At 38.3% G+C, this 19,358-nt stretch overlaps 1 protein-coding gene across 5 annotated transcripts in view; it reads right to left on the bottom strand.

The window, feature by feature from the left end:
• The window catches only part of Nfx1 (nuclear transcription factor, X-box binding 1), a 79,405-nt gene that overhangs the window by 17,075 nt on the left and 42,972 nt on the right, over positions 1-19,358 (bottom strand). For all 5 annotated transcript variants that reach the window (XR_011704127.1, XR_011704126.1, XR_011704128.1 and 2 more), the window contains 6 exons: positions 9,996-10,075; positions 8,783-8,891; positions 7,235-7,354; positions 4,961-5,040; positions 1,506-1,736; positions 127-200 (listed from right to left, as the gene is read on the bottom strand). Coding sequence is in view for 2 of the 5 variants with exons in the window: in XM_027930936.3 (XP_027786737.1) it covers positions 127-200; positions 1,506-1,736; positions 4,961-5,040; positions 7,235-7,354; positions 8,783-8,891; positions 9,996-10,075 (694 nt within the window). In the remaining 3 variants the exon portion in view is untranslated. The remainder of the gene's footprint in view (positions 1-126; positions 201-1,505; positions 1,737-4,960; positions 5,041-7,234; positions 7,355-8,782; positions 8,892-9,995; positions 10,076-19,358) is intronic.

The following is a 19,358-nucleotide window of genomic DNA, read 5'->3' as shown; positions in this document are numbered from 1 at the left end:
AAAGTGAGAGAGAGAGGAAAAGAAAAAGATTCTCTTACTTTTAGAAAACTTGCAAGGATCTTCCAATAAGCACATGAATCCCCTTCACCTACATCTACCAATTGTTAACATTTCTGTAGCACTAACCTTTGATAGGTACTGGATGCTTCAGAGCAAATCACCATTTCTTTTCTTCGTCCACATTCACACTGTAGCTCTACCTGAAATAAAATTAACATGGAACGACTCTTAGTACATGTGAATCATGTGTTAAGCAGGCTTTGCTTCTAAGAGTTTTCTTAAACCAAACCATGGCAAGAGAGTCAGTGAGCAGCCACATTCCAAGATGGAAGAAGCTAACACATGTGCATTTTCTTTGTTGTGTGCATGTGTTAATGGGATTGAACCCAGGGCCTCACACATGCTAGGTAAGTAAGCACTCTACCACTGAGTTACATCCCCATCCCCTTTAAAAATTTATTTATTTATTTTTGGTTGGATGTGGTGATGCATGCTTGTAATCCTAGCGGCTTGGGAGCCAGAGGCAAGAGGACTGTGAGTTCAAAGCCAGCTTCAGCAATTTAGCTAGGCGCTAAGCAACTCAGTGAGACCCAGTCACTAATAAAATACAAAACAGGGCTGGGGATGTGGTTCAGTGGTTGAGTGCCTTTGAGTTCAATCCCTGGTACACCCACTCCGACCAAAGAAATTTATTTTTGAGACAGGGTTTTGCTAAGTTCCAGAGGCTGGCCTTGAACTTATGATCCTTCTGCTTCAGCCTCCTGAGCATCTAGGATTATAGATGTGTGCCACTGTTCCTAGCTAACACATGTAAATTGAAAATGCGGTAGCTGACATGCTAGGAGGGATGTGTCCTATATATAATGCCCCTTTCTAGAAACTACTCTGTTCTTAATCCGGCATGAAGGCTCAGAATGAAGTTTATACCACTGAACCAGAGGCGGACACTTGCACTAGGGGCAACCAATTGAGGTCTAGCCAATACCACCAGATTCATCTGCTTTCACCCATTCTAGATGGCCTTGCTTGATCCCTCATATCCAGCCAAGTTTCCTACATGCTCCCACAGCACCCTCTCTAAGGATATAACTACTCCTCTATGATACCATATCTGATCTATCTGATTAATTACTTAGTATCTGGACCATCAAATTATAAGGGACCATGTTTATTACCTCATACAATTTTTTTTTTTTTAAATACTCAGACATTATACATTTATTGAATAAATGGAGTTGACAGGGTCTTCTGAGAATGTGACTGAAGGGAGACACAGAATGTGGTCAGATGACAGTAGGGTATCTGCTGAACTAAAAGGCCATACCAAGTTGGCAAATAGAAATCTTTATGATTTATACCATCTTTCTCTTGCTACCTTAACTTGGAGTTCCTTGCAACCAATGTTTCCTGACTGATTAAGGTGCATGGCCAGGGTCTGCTTAGTCAGTTCTGGATTCCCTAGCAGCCCCAGAGTCAGTGTTCCATCTGAAGTCAGAAATACCCACCTTGGCTTTGCAAGCAGTCACTGGACAGGGTGAGCTGGGGTGGCAAGATGCCATACATGGGTGGCCACAGTCAGCTCTGGGGGTGGTGCAGGGCTGTTTGCAGGCCTCATCCACAAGACATTCTCCTTTATGACAAAGTCTCTGACACTTGTGCATCCCACATGGTAGCGTAGCACTGCAGGGTAATCCGCAAGAGATATCAACCAGGTGACAGGGGATGTTGCTTCGTAACTAGGAAAGACAGAAGTAGCCAGATTCTCATCTCGGTGTGGGATGTGGGTGAGATTTAATTTACCTTTAGAACATTTTTGAACTTTGTTCTTTTTATTTGAAAACAATTAATTTGATTTTCAAAGTAAAAAAGGAGTAGTTTGACAAGAAAACAAATGTGAACTTTAATAATAATTATGTTTGCTATGATCCAAAATATTTTTGGCAGCAGCTAAGTGTGACCTGAGATAAACTTTCTAAGGTAGGCAACAGGAAATTAAATCAGATAACTAGGAAGTACTTCAAAACTGCTATGACTGGGCTGGGTTGTAGCTCAGTGGTAGAGCACTTGCCTCGCACATGTGAGGCACTGGGTTCGATCCTCAGCACCACATAATAAATAAACAAAAGTACTGTGTCTGTCTACAACTAAAGATACTTGAAAACAAACAAACAACTGCTATGACCAATAAGGAAAGGAAAAAAGGAGGAGGAACATGAAAATAAGAAGGCAGATTAGTGGTGTAGAGAAAGGGAACAGAGGGTAAGGGAAGAGGGATGAGAAAAGGGAGGAACTGTGGAATGAAACTGACCAAAATTATATCATGTACATATATTAATATATCACAGTGAATTCCAACTTTATTTCTATCTATAAAGTGCCAATTAAAAAATAATAAATAAATAGAAGAAAGACCAGTATAGTAAAAGAAGGGACGGGGAGAGAGGAGGGTAGGGAAATACAAAGTACTGGGGACTGAAATGGAGCAAATTATATTACATGCATATATAATTATGTCAAAATGAATTCACTATTATGTATAACTATAATGCACTAATAAAACATCATTAAAATAAAGAAAAAAACATGGGAAAACTTTAAAAAACCAAAATTCTATGACTAAACTGGGAGGATCAGAAGACATCTTGCTTTTTTAGACTATGAAGGCACCAAGTCGACAGACTAACCATTTTACATGCTGGGGCTGGGGAGAATCTTGGCCTAGGGTTCTGAGATAGGTGGCAGGACTCTTTTATGTGCTTAATATTCAATTCTCCTCACATCTTCCAAATAATTGTCTCATAACTTCAGGCAGCCCTGTCATTTAAAAAAAATAAGAGGCAATAGTAACCCCCAATTTATTTTTTCTTAAGAAATTGCATGGTTCCAGATTTCCCCACTGTAGGAAAAATGTCTTAAAATTTTACTTCTGTGGATCCAAAGTTTACTCTCACATATTCACTCAAATTCCTTCAAGAACCCTCAAAATGAGGAATACACTTCAACTTCAGTGACATATAACTTTTGAAGAGGACATATGTTTCCAATTGTTTTGGAATTAGTATTTGGGTAGAATATAGTTCCTAATCATTAAACATTTACCTATTCTAGTATCAGGGCATAAATTCTGGCTAATGGTCTATCCTCTGTCATCTTCTCCCCACATTGCTTACCTACCTCCTCATGATCATTCAGTATGTTATGTCCCCCAAATGCCTTCAAGACCCCTTCACCCCTTCAGTATTCTGTATTTTCCACATTACTGCATTTATAATTGCCTGTTTCCCTGTCTGCTTCCCACCCAAGTGAAGGTCGCACAAGGGCAGGGTCATGTCAATCTTGTTAACTTCTTTTTCTTTTTGGTACTGGGATGCTTAACCACTGAGCCACATCTCCAGCCCTCTTTATTTTTTGAGACAGGGTTTCACTAAGTTGCTCAAGGCCTTGCTAAGCTGTTGAGGCTTCCTGAGTCACTGGGATTATAGTGTGTGCCAGTACACTTGGCTAGTTAACTTCTTCAAACACACACACACACACACACACACATATATATACATATACATATATATATTTTTAGTTGAGATGGACACAGTGCCTTTATTTTATTTTTACGTGGTGCTGAGGATCGAATCTAGTGCCTTCCACATGCAAGATGAGCACTCTACTACTGAGCTACAACCCTAGCCCTAGTGTTGTTAACTTCTGAATATGCCAAACCTATTACCTAGCACATAGTAGATACTCAATATTTGTTGAAAGAAGTGTGGCTAAGTCATCAATACAAAGATGACACATAGATGTCTTAGAATGGATAAATTCGCAGAGGAAATGAGATTTATAGAGGAGATAAATATGAAGGACTATGACTTGAGAACTACTCACAGGAAATAAGTGGAGAAAAATATGTCCATCAAGATAAGAAAATAATACTAAAAGCATGTTGTTACAGATGTCAAGAGAATTTCAAGAAATGTTGGCTAATGTGTTATGGAGTAAAAAGATCAGGTTACAAAACAATATTATCTTAATCAGAGTAGGGGAAAGTATGTATCTGTATCAACACATGCCTGGTAGATTATACACCAAGAATGTTAAAGGATATATATCTCTTTCTTCGGCTGGGGTATAGCTCAGTGGTAGGAAGTTTACATAGCACACACATACTGGGTTCAATCCCCAGTACTAATTCCCTTCTTGCCCACCTGTAAAGTACTCTCTTGGAAGCAGAACTTTATTTTCTAAATTATCTATGATAAATATGCTTTTTAAAAAAATCTTTATTTTATTTTCATGTGGTGCTGAGGATTGAATCCAGTGCCTCATGCATGCTAGGTGAGCGCATTACCTCTGAGCCACAACTCCAGCCCTAAATATGCATTTTTAAAATAGAAATTTCAAGCATTTAAAGGTTTATAGTGGACAATGCCAAATATGGCTTAGAGATTAAGAATGAGAGTGGAAGTCCTTCAGGGTACTGGTAATAAGACTGGAGGAAGGCATTTGAGTCCAGTGGTTGGGAATGGGGAGTTGCATAGGGATGAGAGAACAAACCGGGCAGCTAGGATACAGTCCATTTCTACTCTTATTGAAATACTTCTTCCTAGGCTAGCAACTCCACTTTCATGCCAGTTAACTTAGAAGTTCTGTTTTTGAATATAGCATGTGTTCTCAAGGTCAACTAGGCTGAATTTCATTAGTTGTAATGAGATTAGAGAATGATAAAACAGACTCAAACTGCTACCTACTCAATGATTTCACTTTTGTGATATTCTGGAAAGAACTACAGTATTGGGACAGACAACAACAACAACAAAAAAAAAAAAAAAAAAAAAAGGAAAAAAGTGGCAACAGAAAGCTTCTTCTTGGAGGAAGTTTAGTTTGAGAAATGATCAAACTAACAGCTCTTAAGTAATTAAATTATAAATCTCTGGCTGGAACAACGAACACCTGAGAGAAAACTTACCTCATGTTTGCCCATGCACCACTTCTGAGTTAGGAAAGTACAAGGGGGACATTTCTCCTCACTATGACAAGAATGATATACTGCAGAAAAAGAAAGGTAATATTAGGTATGATTTCTTTTTTTAAAAAATTAATTAATTAATTTATTTTTTAGGTGTAGATGGACACAACACAATGCCTTTATTTTTATGTGGTGCTGAGGATCGAACCTGGGTCCCGCCGGTGCTAGGCGAGCGTTCTATAGCTGAGCCACAATCCCAGCCCCATTAGGTATGATTTCTAAGCAAAGCCACACATATATGCCATTTATAACATTTACGTGTTATAACATATGCATGTAGGTCTATATATTGTAAACAGCATATGAAATAGAACATTTAAATTCTGGAGCAGGGACTATTTTTTCTAAGTGGACAGAGGAACATAAAAAGCACCTGGTTTTACAATAAAGTGTTGAAAGATGAGATGAGTGGGAAAGAGAAACCAAATCAAGATGGGAAGAAATATGCCAAATGCTAGAAGCAGAGAGGTGACAGCTTTCTCACCATGTCCTGCAGACAGTCACCTGGTCTGTTCATTTTTACTACATTATTATTTTCACTCTACCTTATGCTACAACTGCTCACTGGTACACAGATACCTTTGCCACGTATTCCATCTAAAATAATTATGCTGACTCCTTTCGATATCATTATTGTCAGTAAGAGGTACTTCACTAAAACTTGTCCCCTACAACAAAACTTTTCTTGACTGACCACACTCTATCCTAAGCTCCCTCACATTCTCTGTAAGGCTTGCTGCCATGCCATCCGGTTCATGTACATACAAGTTGGTTGTGTTGTGTGTACTTAATTACCATTCTCTTCCTCCCAGGGAAAACACAAGAACCTCAAAGCTATGGGTTTTTAAAAAAATTCCTCGGAAGCTTTGATACCATGCTGAATATACAACAAACACTCAAGAAAATGGCAACGAATGCAGAACAAAAGCAGGCCAAAACAACATAATTCACAAGCAGTTAAGTTCTTACTAAGGACATTACCCAGCAGGTTTTGAACTTCGTTGAAAAAAGGGGTTGGGGTTGCGTGTGGCCTGGACACTTACTTCATGATTGTGTGAACACTGTAGTATGAGTATAAACTTTGCTGGGAGGGCTGGACATCCTAAGGTTCCAGGGAAGAAAGGGACTTTTTATTTCATGAGGAATTTGCTTATTCTTTTTAGTCTATTAATTAAAAAAAAAAAAAAAAAAAAAAAGAGGTCTATTATTGTAAGTCTGAATCATATGATCAGAGTTCACTGAAAGTATTAAATCTGGGGCCTTGATTATTTTAAGTTTGTCTCTGAGGCTTGTTAAGATAAAATGATGGAAAAATAAAATAAAACAAACAATGGGCACAATACAGTCCTAGGAAAAAGTCAGCAACTGGACTAGACAGATATGAAAAATGACTGATGTCAAGTAGTTTTTGGGGTGGTGTCAAAAGCAGTTTATCAGAGAAAAAGTGGAAAGAACTCAAATGTCCAGCAACACAAGACTGATTAAATAAACTGGCCGATTCATGTAACAGAGTACTCTATTGTCATTAAAAATCTATATTGGCATTAGAGTGTTTGCCTAGCATGTATGAAGCTCTGGATTCAATTTCCAGTTACACACATACCCCATATTGTAGAAAATCTTAGTGATAAAGAGAAAAATGTATCTAATTCTTAGGAGATGATATAATTAACAACTTAATGTTAACCTTTTGACTTCATTACTTTTATTCTTGCTTTATTTTATTTAATATACATTGCTTCTGTAACAGCAAAAACCCGTTATTTTATTTTTTAATTGTAGTTGGACAATACCTTTATTTTATTTATTTTTTATATGGTGCTGAGAATCAAACACAAGGCCTCGCACATGCTAGGCAAGTGCCCTACCACTGAGCCACAAACCCAGCCCCTCAAGTTACTCTTAATTTTGTCAAAAGATGTTCAACTTTGAAATATGCACCAAAAGTGGAGGTCACAAAGAAAAGTCCTTGAAAGACAAGACCAAGTAGGGGTTCTTCCACCCTTCTGGGTGTGTCTGAAAAATCACAGAATAAAGCAATAGACTTTGCTGTGGGTCCAAACTGGAGCCCTGATAATAGACTCACCTTCACAGAAGCACAGTGAGCAAGGGACTGCCATCTCAGCATGACCTCAGCACATGAAGACAGTTACATGGCAACATCCTCAGTGACATGGTATGAGCAGGCTGTGAGGTAGGGAAGATGGGACTCACCTGGATGTTCACATTCATGGATTCTGGCACAGGTTTGGGTACACTCTGGAGGCCTAGTACCACAAGGAACTGGAGGGTAGATCACTGATGCACCACAGTGGCAGGTTAATTCATCAAAACCTGGTAGATAAGGCAAAAAAATCCCTTGTTTAGTTTGGGATGTGGATGCCATATTAAATGAAGATGCAAACATTTATTGTTGTTTGTGGTTTTAGATAATTTGGAAGAGGGCTATTTTAAAAATAAAAAGGTTTCTATTTTATTAAGCTTTTATTTTATTAAAGTTGACCGGGTGAAAAAGGCACAAACAGATATCAAGTGTTCTACTTATCACTCTGAGTCTGACAACTCCCCAATACTTTCCCCAACACATTTCTATTAGAAGGTTATATTAATGACTATGAGTTTCTACTATTACAAATTAGTTTTTACTATTACACAAAATTTGTCAATATTTCAAAGATCTGAATAACCCAGGGAATATTTATCTGCCAAATGATCAGTGTATTGTATTATAAAATCAAGCATGGGTAAAAGATCCATTCAAAGTACAAGAGAGACCAATGTATTTTAATGTGACAGAATAAAAACAATACTAACTCATGTCGTTTCTGTAATGAGGTTGAGTTTTGGTATAACACCAAAGAACAGTATCCACAATTATTCAAGAAAGTTTAAAAAACATTCTTCACTCTTCCAAATAGCTATCTATGTGAGGCTGGATTTTTTTTTATATGCCTCAACTGCACTGTAACAGATAAAATGCAGAAGCTGATATGAGATTACAGCTATCTTGTATTAAGCCAGGCATCCAATAGTGTATTTTTTTCAAAGTAGAGACTTTTTTAAATTAAAAAAGTGATTAATGTTAACCTGCAATGCATATATTACTATTATCTTAAAATGAAATAATAGGGCTGGGGATGTGGCTCAAGCGGTAATGTGCTCGCCTGGCATGCGGGGGCGCTGGGTTCGATCCTCAGCACCACATAAAAATAAAATAAAGATGTTGTGTCCACCGAAAACTGAAAAATAAATTTTAAAAAATTCTCTCTTTCTCTCTCTTTTCTATCTTAAAAAAATGAAATAATAAATCAACTGCTTATATATCTCAGTTTTAATTTCTAATATGATAGATATCAATAGATATAACTCACAGAAAAGAGCTCTTCAGAGTCCTCAATAGTTTGAAGAATATAAATGTGTCCCAAGACCAAATAGCTTACTAACTGCTGCTAATAACACTGCTAATATAGAAGACTGCCAAGGGCAGAAGCTAGGTCAATAATATATAGAAGAGAGTTATCAGAAGAGGAATCCATTAGTGAATTAACCCTTATCTCAGGGTCACTGCTCACATCTCAAGTTTCATACATCCAGGGACTGTAAGACAGCAATAAAAAATAACTTTAAAAAAAACTCAACATGTCTGAAATACTAAGATTTAGTTCAATAATGCACATCAATCTAAGCAAACAAATCTCAAAATTTAGTATGCCTGAGTTTCTAGGAAACTCTCATAACTAAGTATACAGTGAAGACACTCACTAGCTTGCCAGCATGTCTGACAGTTCCCTCGATGACAAGGTTCTTCACACCTATGAAGGCCACAACGAAGTTTCCTCCCACAAATCAAAGGACACTTGTGCTCCTTATCCTGAGGGGAGAGATTTCTATTTGTTCACAAAATGGTCTCCATTTTATATTTTCTATAAATAAGATTAACTTGCAAAAACAAAGCTTTATACAATTAAGTATGAAATAATGTCTAGGAATAGCTTCAAAATAACCAGGGAGGAGGAAGTCGGTTAGGGTATGGATAAAACAAGATTAGCCATGATTTGGGCACTACTGAAGCTGGATGTTATGTACATGTGAGTCACTATACTAATGTCACTGCTTTTGTATATGCTTAATTTTTGATAATCAAAAGCATTTAGGCCTTCAAACACTGACTTATCAATCTTGGTAGAAAGCACAATTTCATCATTCTTCACCTTGTCAATATATACATTTTTTTAAATGACAATTATGTATTACCTTGTTATTGGTGCTATTACTTTGTATGTACACATTTGTGTATATACATATACTCACAGATATATATATCACATATGTACATGTTATCTTGTCATGTACATATGACACACACACATATATGTATATACGATAAGATATATCAATAGTTGAATTATGTTTCCTTTAATTAATTCCACAGAAGTGAATATTCCAAATAAATGTAACTTACTCCTGTAAAATGCCATACTCAGGGGTGAGGTTGTGGCTCAGAGTGGTACAGCACTTGCTGGTATGTGTGAGGCACTGGGTTCAATTCTCAGCACCACACACAAACAAACAAACAAACAAATAAAGGTCTACTGACAAATAGAAAAAAAAAAAAGTTATATTCATTTTGCCTACTGACTTGGCCCAATGAGTATATAAAATGCAGTTGCTAAGTCCATAATAGTGTGTTGGACTGTGTGCTCATCTAGGTCTTGGGCTCTGGGGTCCAAGGTATTTTGTCTTTCCTTTTTAAATTCCTTCATGCTACCACTGGTTGATTTCTTGACCTGGCTGAGGTCTAAAAATGTTTTATCTATCTCTGCTGAGCAGTTTGGGGACTATGAGAGCTCTTTCTTGCCTACAGGCCCTTCCTATTGATATCTAAATCTGGGCCACATTCCAGATGGCTGAGGTTTCTAGAGCCTGGTGCCTAGATGAATGGAATCTAATTATGCCTAATGATAAATCCACTTACCACACAGCATATCTCATTACATTTATGCCGTCCACACAACCGTTTCTTGTTACACCGCTTGTCACACATAAATGTAGCATCTGGATGGCCAATTAAAAAGATAAAAAGCAAAAGATATGAACATTCATTCAACATATATTTGAGTGTCTACAATTAGAAGAAATATAATGTAATAAAGTAAATAAATTAATCATGGTGAAAAAGCAAATTAAATTATTTTTTACCTGTCAAATTATCAAAAACTAGAAAGAGTAAGACTGATTAATATATAGTATGGACTGGGTGTGGTGGAGCACACATGTAATCCCAGCAGCTTGAGAGGCAAAGGTAGAAGAAATAAAAAATTTGAAGCCAGCTTGGGCAATTTAGTGAAACCTTGTTGTAAAGTAAAAAATAAAAAGGGTTGGGGACATAGCTTAGAGGTAGAATAACCCTGGATTCAATCCCCAGTACTGGGGAAAAGAAAAAAGTGTGTGTGTATATACATATAATATAAAATATACACATACACACATATTATATACACATACATACATATAGTATGGATGAAGGTATGAGAAAAAAGTATATTTAAATGGGCAGATCTATGTATTTATGAAAAATTTAATTGGCAATTCATTTTAAACAACACAATATATACTTTCAAAAGTGGATGGGGGGAGCCGGGCATGGTGGTGCACGCCTGTAATCCCAGCTGCTTGGGAGGCTGAGACAGGAGAATTTTGAGTTCAAAAAGCCAGCCTCAGCAACAGCGAGGTGTTAGCAACTCAGTGAGACCCTGTCTCTAAATAAAATTCAAAATGGGGATGGGAATATGGATCAGTAGTCAAGTGCCCCTGAGTTCAATCCCCAGTACCAAAAAAAGTGGATTGGGGTCTGGGGTTGTAGATCAGTGGTTGAGTGCTTGCCTCACATGCATGAGGCATGAGTTCAATCCCTAGAACCACATAAAAAATAAATAAATAAATAAAATAAAGATATTGTGTCCACCTACAACTAAAAAAATATTTTAAAGAGTGGATGGGGACTATGGGATTGATTTAGCAGTAGAGCAATTGCTTAGTGTATCTAGTGTATATGAAGCTACAGATTTAATCCCCTGCACACACACACAAAAAAAGTCTAGAATATCAAAGGTGCATGCAACAACAACAAAAACATGTAAAAATGTACTTCATAAAAATTAAAAGCTTTTGTTCATAAAAGGATACTATAAGGAAGTAAAAATAATCCACGTAATGGAAGAAATTAAAAAGTGTCTAGGATCCAAAATATACAAGGAATACTGATAACCAAAATAAAAAAGACAAACCATTCTAAATAAAAAAAAGGGCAAAGAACTTGGAGAGAGAGCTCATTCTCCAAAAAAAATATAAAAATGGCCATTAAGAACATAAAAAAAAGTTCAACATCATAAAGGCACACCAAAACCAAGTTTACTTCACACAGACTTAGGATGATTATAATTTCAAAAACCCAGAAAATAACAAGTATTGGCAAGAATATGGAGAAATTAGAATCTTTATACACTCCTGATGGGAATGTAAAATGGAGCAGCCATTGTGGAAAATAGTATGATAGTTCTTCAAAAACAAATACCAATGGATCCACCAATCCCTCTCCTAGGTATATTATCCTAAAGAACTGAAAACTGGCATTCAAACAAAAACTTGTAAATAAAAATGTTCACAGTAGCATTACTGACAATAACCAAAAGGTCTAAACAACTCAAATATTTACCAACTAATGAATAGATCAATAAAGTGTGGCATACTGATAAAATAGCCATAAAAAAGAATGAAGTATTGATATGTGCTACAATATGATAACCATGAAAACATGCTAAGCGAGCCAGGCAAGGTGGCACATGCCTATAATCCCAGCAAACAAACAAACAAACAAAAAAACACAGGAGGCTGGAGCAGGAGAATTGCCAAGTTCGAGGCCAGCCTCAGCAATCTAGCAAGATCCTAGGCAACTTAGTGAGACCTTAATCTCAAAATTAAAAATACACACATACACAAAAAAAGGTTAGTGATTGCTTACGTATTCATGGGTGAAATTAGGTTTGAGATTTGCTTTTAAAGTGCTTCCCCAAAAACTAAAAATAGGGACAGAAGGAAGGATAAAACAAGAGAAGCAAAATGTTGACAACTGATGAAAGGTGATAGGTGTATGGGGGTTCATTATCCTGGTCTGTTTTCACATATAACTGAAATTCATCATAAAAAATTAAAAAGTGGGATAGGATAGCTACTGCATTATTAGTAATGGGGAAAACTGGAGACAACCTCTTCAATGACCACCAAAAGGGCCATGATGATGTATAATATGAAATAATTTTCAAGGGAAAGCTATACACAGACATGAAAAAATGTGTTTAACAGATAATTGAGGGAAAATATCAACTTGCAAACAATATGTTTAGTATGAACCTAAATTTAGGGGAAAAAACAAAACTATGGTAGTAGGTTTATATTGATTTCTTTTTTTTTTAGAGAGAGAGAGAGACAGAGAGAATTTTAATATTTAGTTTTTTTTGTAGTTTTCAGCGGACACAACATCTTTGTTTGTATGTGGTGCTAAGGATCGAACCCGGGCAGCACGCATGCCAGGCGAGCGCGCTACCACTTAAGCCACATCTTCAGCCCCTGTAAGCTGTTTGAAACTATACCCCACAAGTTACTGATAGTGGTTTTATCAGAGGCGTGAAATTAGGAGGGAAAAAAATAGGATGAGGATACATTTTCACTTTTTATTTTATATATATATATGTATATTTTAAGCCTTAAAAGTATATTAATTTTAGCCAGGCATGGTGGCACATGCCTATAATCTCAGAAACTTGGAAAGCTGAGGCAGAAGGACTGCAAGTTCGAGATCCTCGGCAATGTACCAAGAGACTATCTCAAAATAAAATATAAAAAGGGCTAGAAATGGGGCTCTGTGGTTAAGCACCCCTGGGTCCAATCCCAGGCGCGCTTGCATGCGCGCGCGCGCACACACACACACACGAATACATTTATTTTATGTTTTTCAAATTATGTTTTTTAAATTCAGATAACATTAAAAAACTCTTCTTCTAGTTTTACTGGAAATGCATAGAACATTACCATTATTGACAGAAACCTTACCTACTAATAGAAAACTAGAACATTTCAAATTATGTTTTGTTTTGTACCAGTGATAGAACCCAGACACTTAACAATTAAGCCACATTGCCAGCCTTTTTATTTCTTACTTTTAGATAGAGTTTTGCTAAACTGCTTAGGGCCTTGATAAGTTGCTGAAGCTGGTGTTGAACTTGTGATCCTTCAGCCTCAGCCTCCCCAGTTGCTGGGATTACAGGCATATGCCACTGTGCCCAGCTCAAATTATGTCCCCCCTACCCCTAACATGTTTTTAGTTGTTTACAGATCTGTATTTTATTTATTTATATACAGTGCTGAGAATCGAACCCAGTGCCTCACACGTGCCAGGCAACTACGCTACCACTGAGCCCCAGCTCCTCAAATTATGTTTTTAATAACCAAAATTTCGAATCTGGTTTTGAGGCCACTTGTCTCTTCCTCAGGCTAACAGAACCTTAATTTTGTTCAGATTTTGCGTTCCTCCATTCCAGGGGAGGATGTCAAAGAGTTTAGACCATCGTGGTAATTCTATCCCCTTTCCTAGTGGTAGGTTTAAGTAGGAATGTGTGATATAAAGTGTATTGAAGACTTTTCAGGATTGTTTTCCTTGTTCTTAAAAAGAAATACAACATAAAAAGTCTCCCCTTCTTTCTTTTAGATGCTGTTGGGCAAGAACCCAATGTGTGGAGTTGCAGTAGCTAACTGATATCCAGGAAAAGTCATGAAAATCACAAAAAAGTTGAACTGGAATCCTGAAATCCTGGACATGTTCTGCTTCCAGATTGCTGTTATATAAGATAGTAAACCCTCTTACTGTGGAAGTCATTTTTCCTTGGATTTTCTGTTATTTGCACGCAGAACCTTCCTAACCAATACTGCTTTCTCCCTGAGTAGAATAAAAACTTTTATTTTTGCCCATGTTATCTTTTATCACTTTTCCAAAAAGCTCTTAAGGTGGCGACACTATGTGATGGCTACTAAGATAGGGTAGAACCAGAATTGAGTGGGAAAATCAGACTAAGGCCCTAAGCAGTTTAGCAAAACTCTATATCAAAGTATCTAAAACTCAAGGTAAAAAAGGTTGATGGCTGTGTCCCTGCTCCAGGTACCAAGTCTTATCAAGCCTTAAGGGGATCAACTATATAGTCAGTGTTTAAAAAATTATAAGGGCAAAAAAAACTTTTTAAGACGAAACAACAAAAAGAAAACCATATGTACAAAGAGGTCTTTTCAAGACCCATGGACTTCCTGTCTGAGCCCAGTAAAGACTGTTTATGCATCAAACATAAAACAAAACAAGTATTAGGTATTATTTGCCCCTCCAAACATTTTGGTATGAAAATTTCAAACATATAAAAAAGCTGAAATAGGGCTGGGGTTGTGGCTCGGTGGTAGAGTGCTTGCCTAGCATGTATGAGGCACTGGGTTCAATTCTCAGCACCATATAAATAAAGATATCATATCCACCCACAACTAAAATATTTTTAAAAAAGCTGAAACAATTTTACAGTGAACATCCACATATCTACCAACTAGATTTTATCATAAGCATATTTACTTTTTTCATATCCATTCTTTTACCCATATCTAACCAAATATTTTTAAAAATACATTTCAGGGGCTTGGGTTATAGCTTAGCGGTATAGCGCTCGCCTAGCAAGTGCCAGGCCTTGAGTTCAATCCTCAGCACCACATAAAAATAAATAAACAAAAATAAAAGTATTGTGTTCAACTACAACTTAAAACATATATATTTGGGAGATGGGAAGATGGCGGCGAGGGGAGTGCATTGCCCCCGTGTGCCGAGTCACTGTGCGGGAGAATGACGAGTCAGGACGGCTAAAGGCTATCTTGTTAGGAATTTCCAGCAAAAGTGGGGTGCTCCGGAACCTGGAGGAAGGATTTCCATCGCACGAGGATCGGCTACGGGGGCTCAAACGCGAGAGATTTGTCCGCACGGAGGGTCACGCTGCTTGTTCGGCAAATCGCCCCGCGGCTAGAGTCTGTGGCGCACGCTGGGAAACGAGGAGATAGCGACACAGGGATACAGCGCTGCAGTTTCTGTGGGCTTCTGCCAGCTGTGCAAGCACCGTACTCAGTGCTGAATTCTGGGTTTGAGACGGGGGAAGGAAGCGGTCCAATTCGGTTCTCCACACTGGTCAGACCACAGAGGAGGCCAGCGGCCACCATCTTGGAGAGCTGACGTCACCATCCCTGTTTTCGACTGATCGCAGCTCATTCAGCCATAGAATAGGTAATTTCAGGCTGCCATTCGCCTGCGGCTTGTAGACAAATTACTCAGGCTCTGTGCTAAATAACCCGCGGAAACTGCTTCTTGGAGCCTGCTCTTATCAGAGCATGCACCGAGCACGGAGAGGCTGAGTTCCAGCTTCCGGAACTGCTCTGGCCCAGGGCTAAGGAGCCCGCGCAAACTGCTTCTCGGTCCGGGTCCTGCTGAGTACTGTGGAGGTAAATACCAACCGAGCCTTCGTGAGCAGTGGCAATGGGACTGAGACGGGGCTTGTGAGGGCCGGTCAGGACTCACCCGTTGCTTTGGTCACCCAGCAAAGGGAACGAAATGCTGCCATTCGCATGGGATACCAACATGGCAGAGATCTGATGTCATCAGAAAGCGGGGGAGGAGAGAACTTCATCAATACCAGCGGCGACAGAAACAGTTGGTCTCCTGGTAGGGAGGGTGAGTCACAGACACCCGAGTCTCTCTCACTTTGTCATCGAGCCAGAGCGGAGGAGCAGGGCCGCCGCCCGCGCCCGGAACAGGCCCAGTGACCTGCCGGCGTGGTAGTTATGACACCCCAAATGGAGTAGGGGCAGAGCAGAGCCGCCACCCGTGCCCGCAAGGTAGGCAGACCTGCGACCGACCAGCAGAACAGGCCCAGTGGCCTGCCGGTGCGACAGACACGTCACCCCATTTGGAGTAGGGGCAGAGCAGAGCCGCCTCCCGCGCCCGGAATAAGCCCAGTGACCCGCCGGCGTGGTAGACACATCACCCCAATTGGAGTAAGGGCAGAGCAGAGCCGCCGCCCACGCCTGCAAGGTAGGCAGACCTGCGACCGACCGGCAGAACAGGCCCAGGGGTCCGCAGGCGTGGTAGACACCTCACACCAATTGGAGGAGGGGCAGAGCAGAGCCGCCGCCCATGCCTGCAAGGTAGGCAGACCGCCGCCCGACCCTGCAAGGGAGACTTTTCAACTATACAAGAGCAATGTAAATATATAGGGGGAAAAAATTTTCAAAAACACAACAGTTTAACCAAGCAGAAAGAAACGCAAGCAGTATGAAAAGACAAGGAAAGAAAGGACCACAAGCAATGCAGGTCAACTCAACTTTAGAAGAGGTAACAGCTGCAGCAGATGGAATGTCAGATAAAGAATTCAGGATATACATGCTTCAGATGATCTGGAGTATCAAGGAAGACATTAGACAGCAAAATCAGACAATGAAAGATCACTTCGACATGAATTACACAAACAAATCCAGGAAGCAAAAGATCAACTATACAGGGAGATAGAGGTTATAAAAAACAAACAAACAGAAATCCTAGAAATGCAGGAAGCAATAAACCAACTTAAAAACTCAATTGAGAATACTACCAGCAGAGAGAACATTTAGAAGATAGAACATCAGACAATGAAGACAAAGTATTTCAACGTGAAAAGAACATAGACAGCTCAGCAAGACTGTTAAGAAACCATGAGCAGAACATCAAAGAAATATGGGATAACATAAAGAGACCAAACTTAAGAGTCATTGGGATACAGGAAGGTATAGAGCTCCAAACCAAAGGAATGAGCAATCTATTCAATGAAATAATACGAGAAAACTTCCCAGACTTGAAGAATGAGACAGAATCCCAAATCCTAGAAGCCTACAGGATGCCGGATGTGCAAAATCATAAGAGATCCACACCTAGACACATTATAATGAAGATGCCCAACATACAGAATAAAGAGAGAATTTTAAAAGCTACAAGAGAAAGGAAGCAGATCACATTTAGGGGTAAGCCAATCAGGATAACAGCTGATCTTTCAACACAGACTCTGAAAGCTAGAAGATCCTGGAATAACATATTTCAAACACTGAAAGAAAATGGGTTCCAACCAAGAATTGTGTTTCCAGCGAAATTAAGCTTCAGGATGGAAGATGAAATTAAAACCTTCCACGATAAACAAAAGTTAAAAGAATTTGCAGCTAGAAAACCATCTCTTCAAAACATCCTCGGCAAAACATTACAGGAAGAGGAAATGGAAAATAACAATGAAAACCAACAGTGGGAGGTAGGACAGTAAAGGGGGGGAAAATAATCAAAGAGGAAAACAAACCATGTTTAGTAACAGAAATAAACAAATATGGCTGGAAGAACAACCCATATCTCAATAATAACCCAAAATGTTAATGGCTTAAACTCACCAATTAAGAGACACAGGCTAGTAGAATGGATCACAAAACAAGACCCAACAATATGCTGCCTACAGGAGATGCATTTGATAGGAAAAGACATACATAGGCTGAAGGTGAAAGGTTGGGAAAAATCATATCACTCATATGGACTTCGGAAACAAGCAGGAGTGTCCATACTCATATCAAATAAAATAGATTTCAAGCCAAAGTTAATCAAAAGGGATAAAGAGGGACACTACATATTGCTTAAGGGAACCATACACCAACAAGACATAACAATCATAAATATATATGCCCCAAACAATGGTGCAGCTATGTTCATCAAACAAACTCTTCTCAAGTTCAAGAGTCTAATAGACCACCATACAATAATCATGGGAGACTTCAACACACCTCTCTCGCCACTGGACAGATCTTCCAAACAAAAGTTGAATAAGGAAACTATAGAACTCAATAACACAATTAATAACCTAGACTTAATTGACATATATAGAATATACCACCCAACATCAAGCAGTTACACTTTTTTTCTCAGCAGCACATGGATCCTTCTCAAAAATAGATCATATATTATATCACAGGGCAACTCTTAGACAATATAAAGGAGTAGAGATAATACCATGCATCTTATCTGATCATAATGGAATGAAACTGAAAATCAACGATAAAAGAAGGAAGGAAAAAGCATGCATCACTTGGAGAATGAACAATAGGTTACTGAATGATCAATGGGTTATAGAAGACATCAAGGAGGAAATTAAAAAATTTTTAGAGATAAATGAAAACACAGACACAACATATCGGAATCTATGGGACACATTGAAAGCAGTTCTAAGAGGAAAATTCATTGCTTGGAGTTCATTCCTTAAAAAAAGAAAAAACCAACAAATAAATGATCTCATACTTCATCTCAAAATCCTAGAAAAAGAAGAGCAAAACAACAGCAAAAGAAGTAGAAGGCAAGAAATAATTAAAATCAGAGCTGAAATTAATGAAATAGAAACAAAAGAAACAATTGAAAAAATTGACAAAACTAAAAGTTGGTTCTTTGAAAAAATAAACAAAATCGACAGACCCTTAGCCATGCTAGCGAAGAGAAGAAGAGAGACAACTCAAATTACTAGCATACGGGATGAAAAAGGCAATATCACAACAGACACTTCAGAAATACAGAAGACAATCAAAAATTATTTTGAATCCTTATACTCCAATAAATTAGAAGATAGTGAAGGCATCGATAAATTTCTTAAGTCATATGATCTGCCTAGATTGAGTCAGGAGGATATAGACAACCTAAACAGACCAATATCAATTGAGGAAATAGAAGAAACCATCAAAAGACTACCAACTAAGAAAAGCCCAGGACCGGATGGGTATACAGCAGAGTTTTACAAAACCTTTAAAGAAGAACTAATACCAATACTTTTCAAGCTACTTCAGGAAATAGAAAAAGAGGGAGAACTTCCAAATTCATTCTATGAGGCCAACATCACCCTGATACCTAAACCAGACAAAGACACTTCAAAGAAAGAAAACTACAGACCAATATCTCTAATGAACCTAGATGCAAAAATCCTCAATAAAATTCTGGCGAATCGGATACAAAAACATATCAAAAAAATTGTGCACCATGATCAAGTAGGATTCATCCCTGGGATGCAAGGCTGGTTCAATATACGGAAATCAATAAATGTTATTCACCACATCAATAGACTTAAAAATAAGAACCATATGATCATCTCGATAGATGTGGAAAAAGCATTCGACAAAGTACAGCATCCCTTTATGTTCAAAACTCTAGAAAAACTAG

This window comes from Marmota flaviventris, chromosome 13 (genome assembly GCF_047511675.1).
Source record: "Marmota flaviventris isolate mMarFla1 chromosome 13, mMarFla1.hap1, whole genome shotgun sequence".
Taxonomy (NCBI): domain Eukaryota; kingdom Metazoa; phylum Chordata; class Mammalia; order Rodentia; family Sciuridae; genus Marmota; species Marmota flaviventris.
The sequence above is the reverse complement of the archived record's forward strand: the minus strand, read 5'-3'. Positions and strand labels throughout refer to the sequence as shown.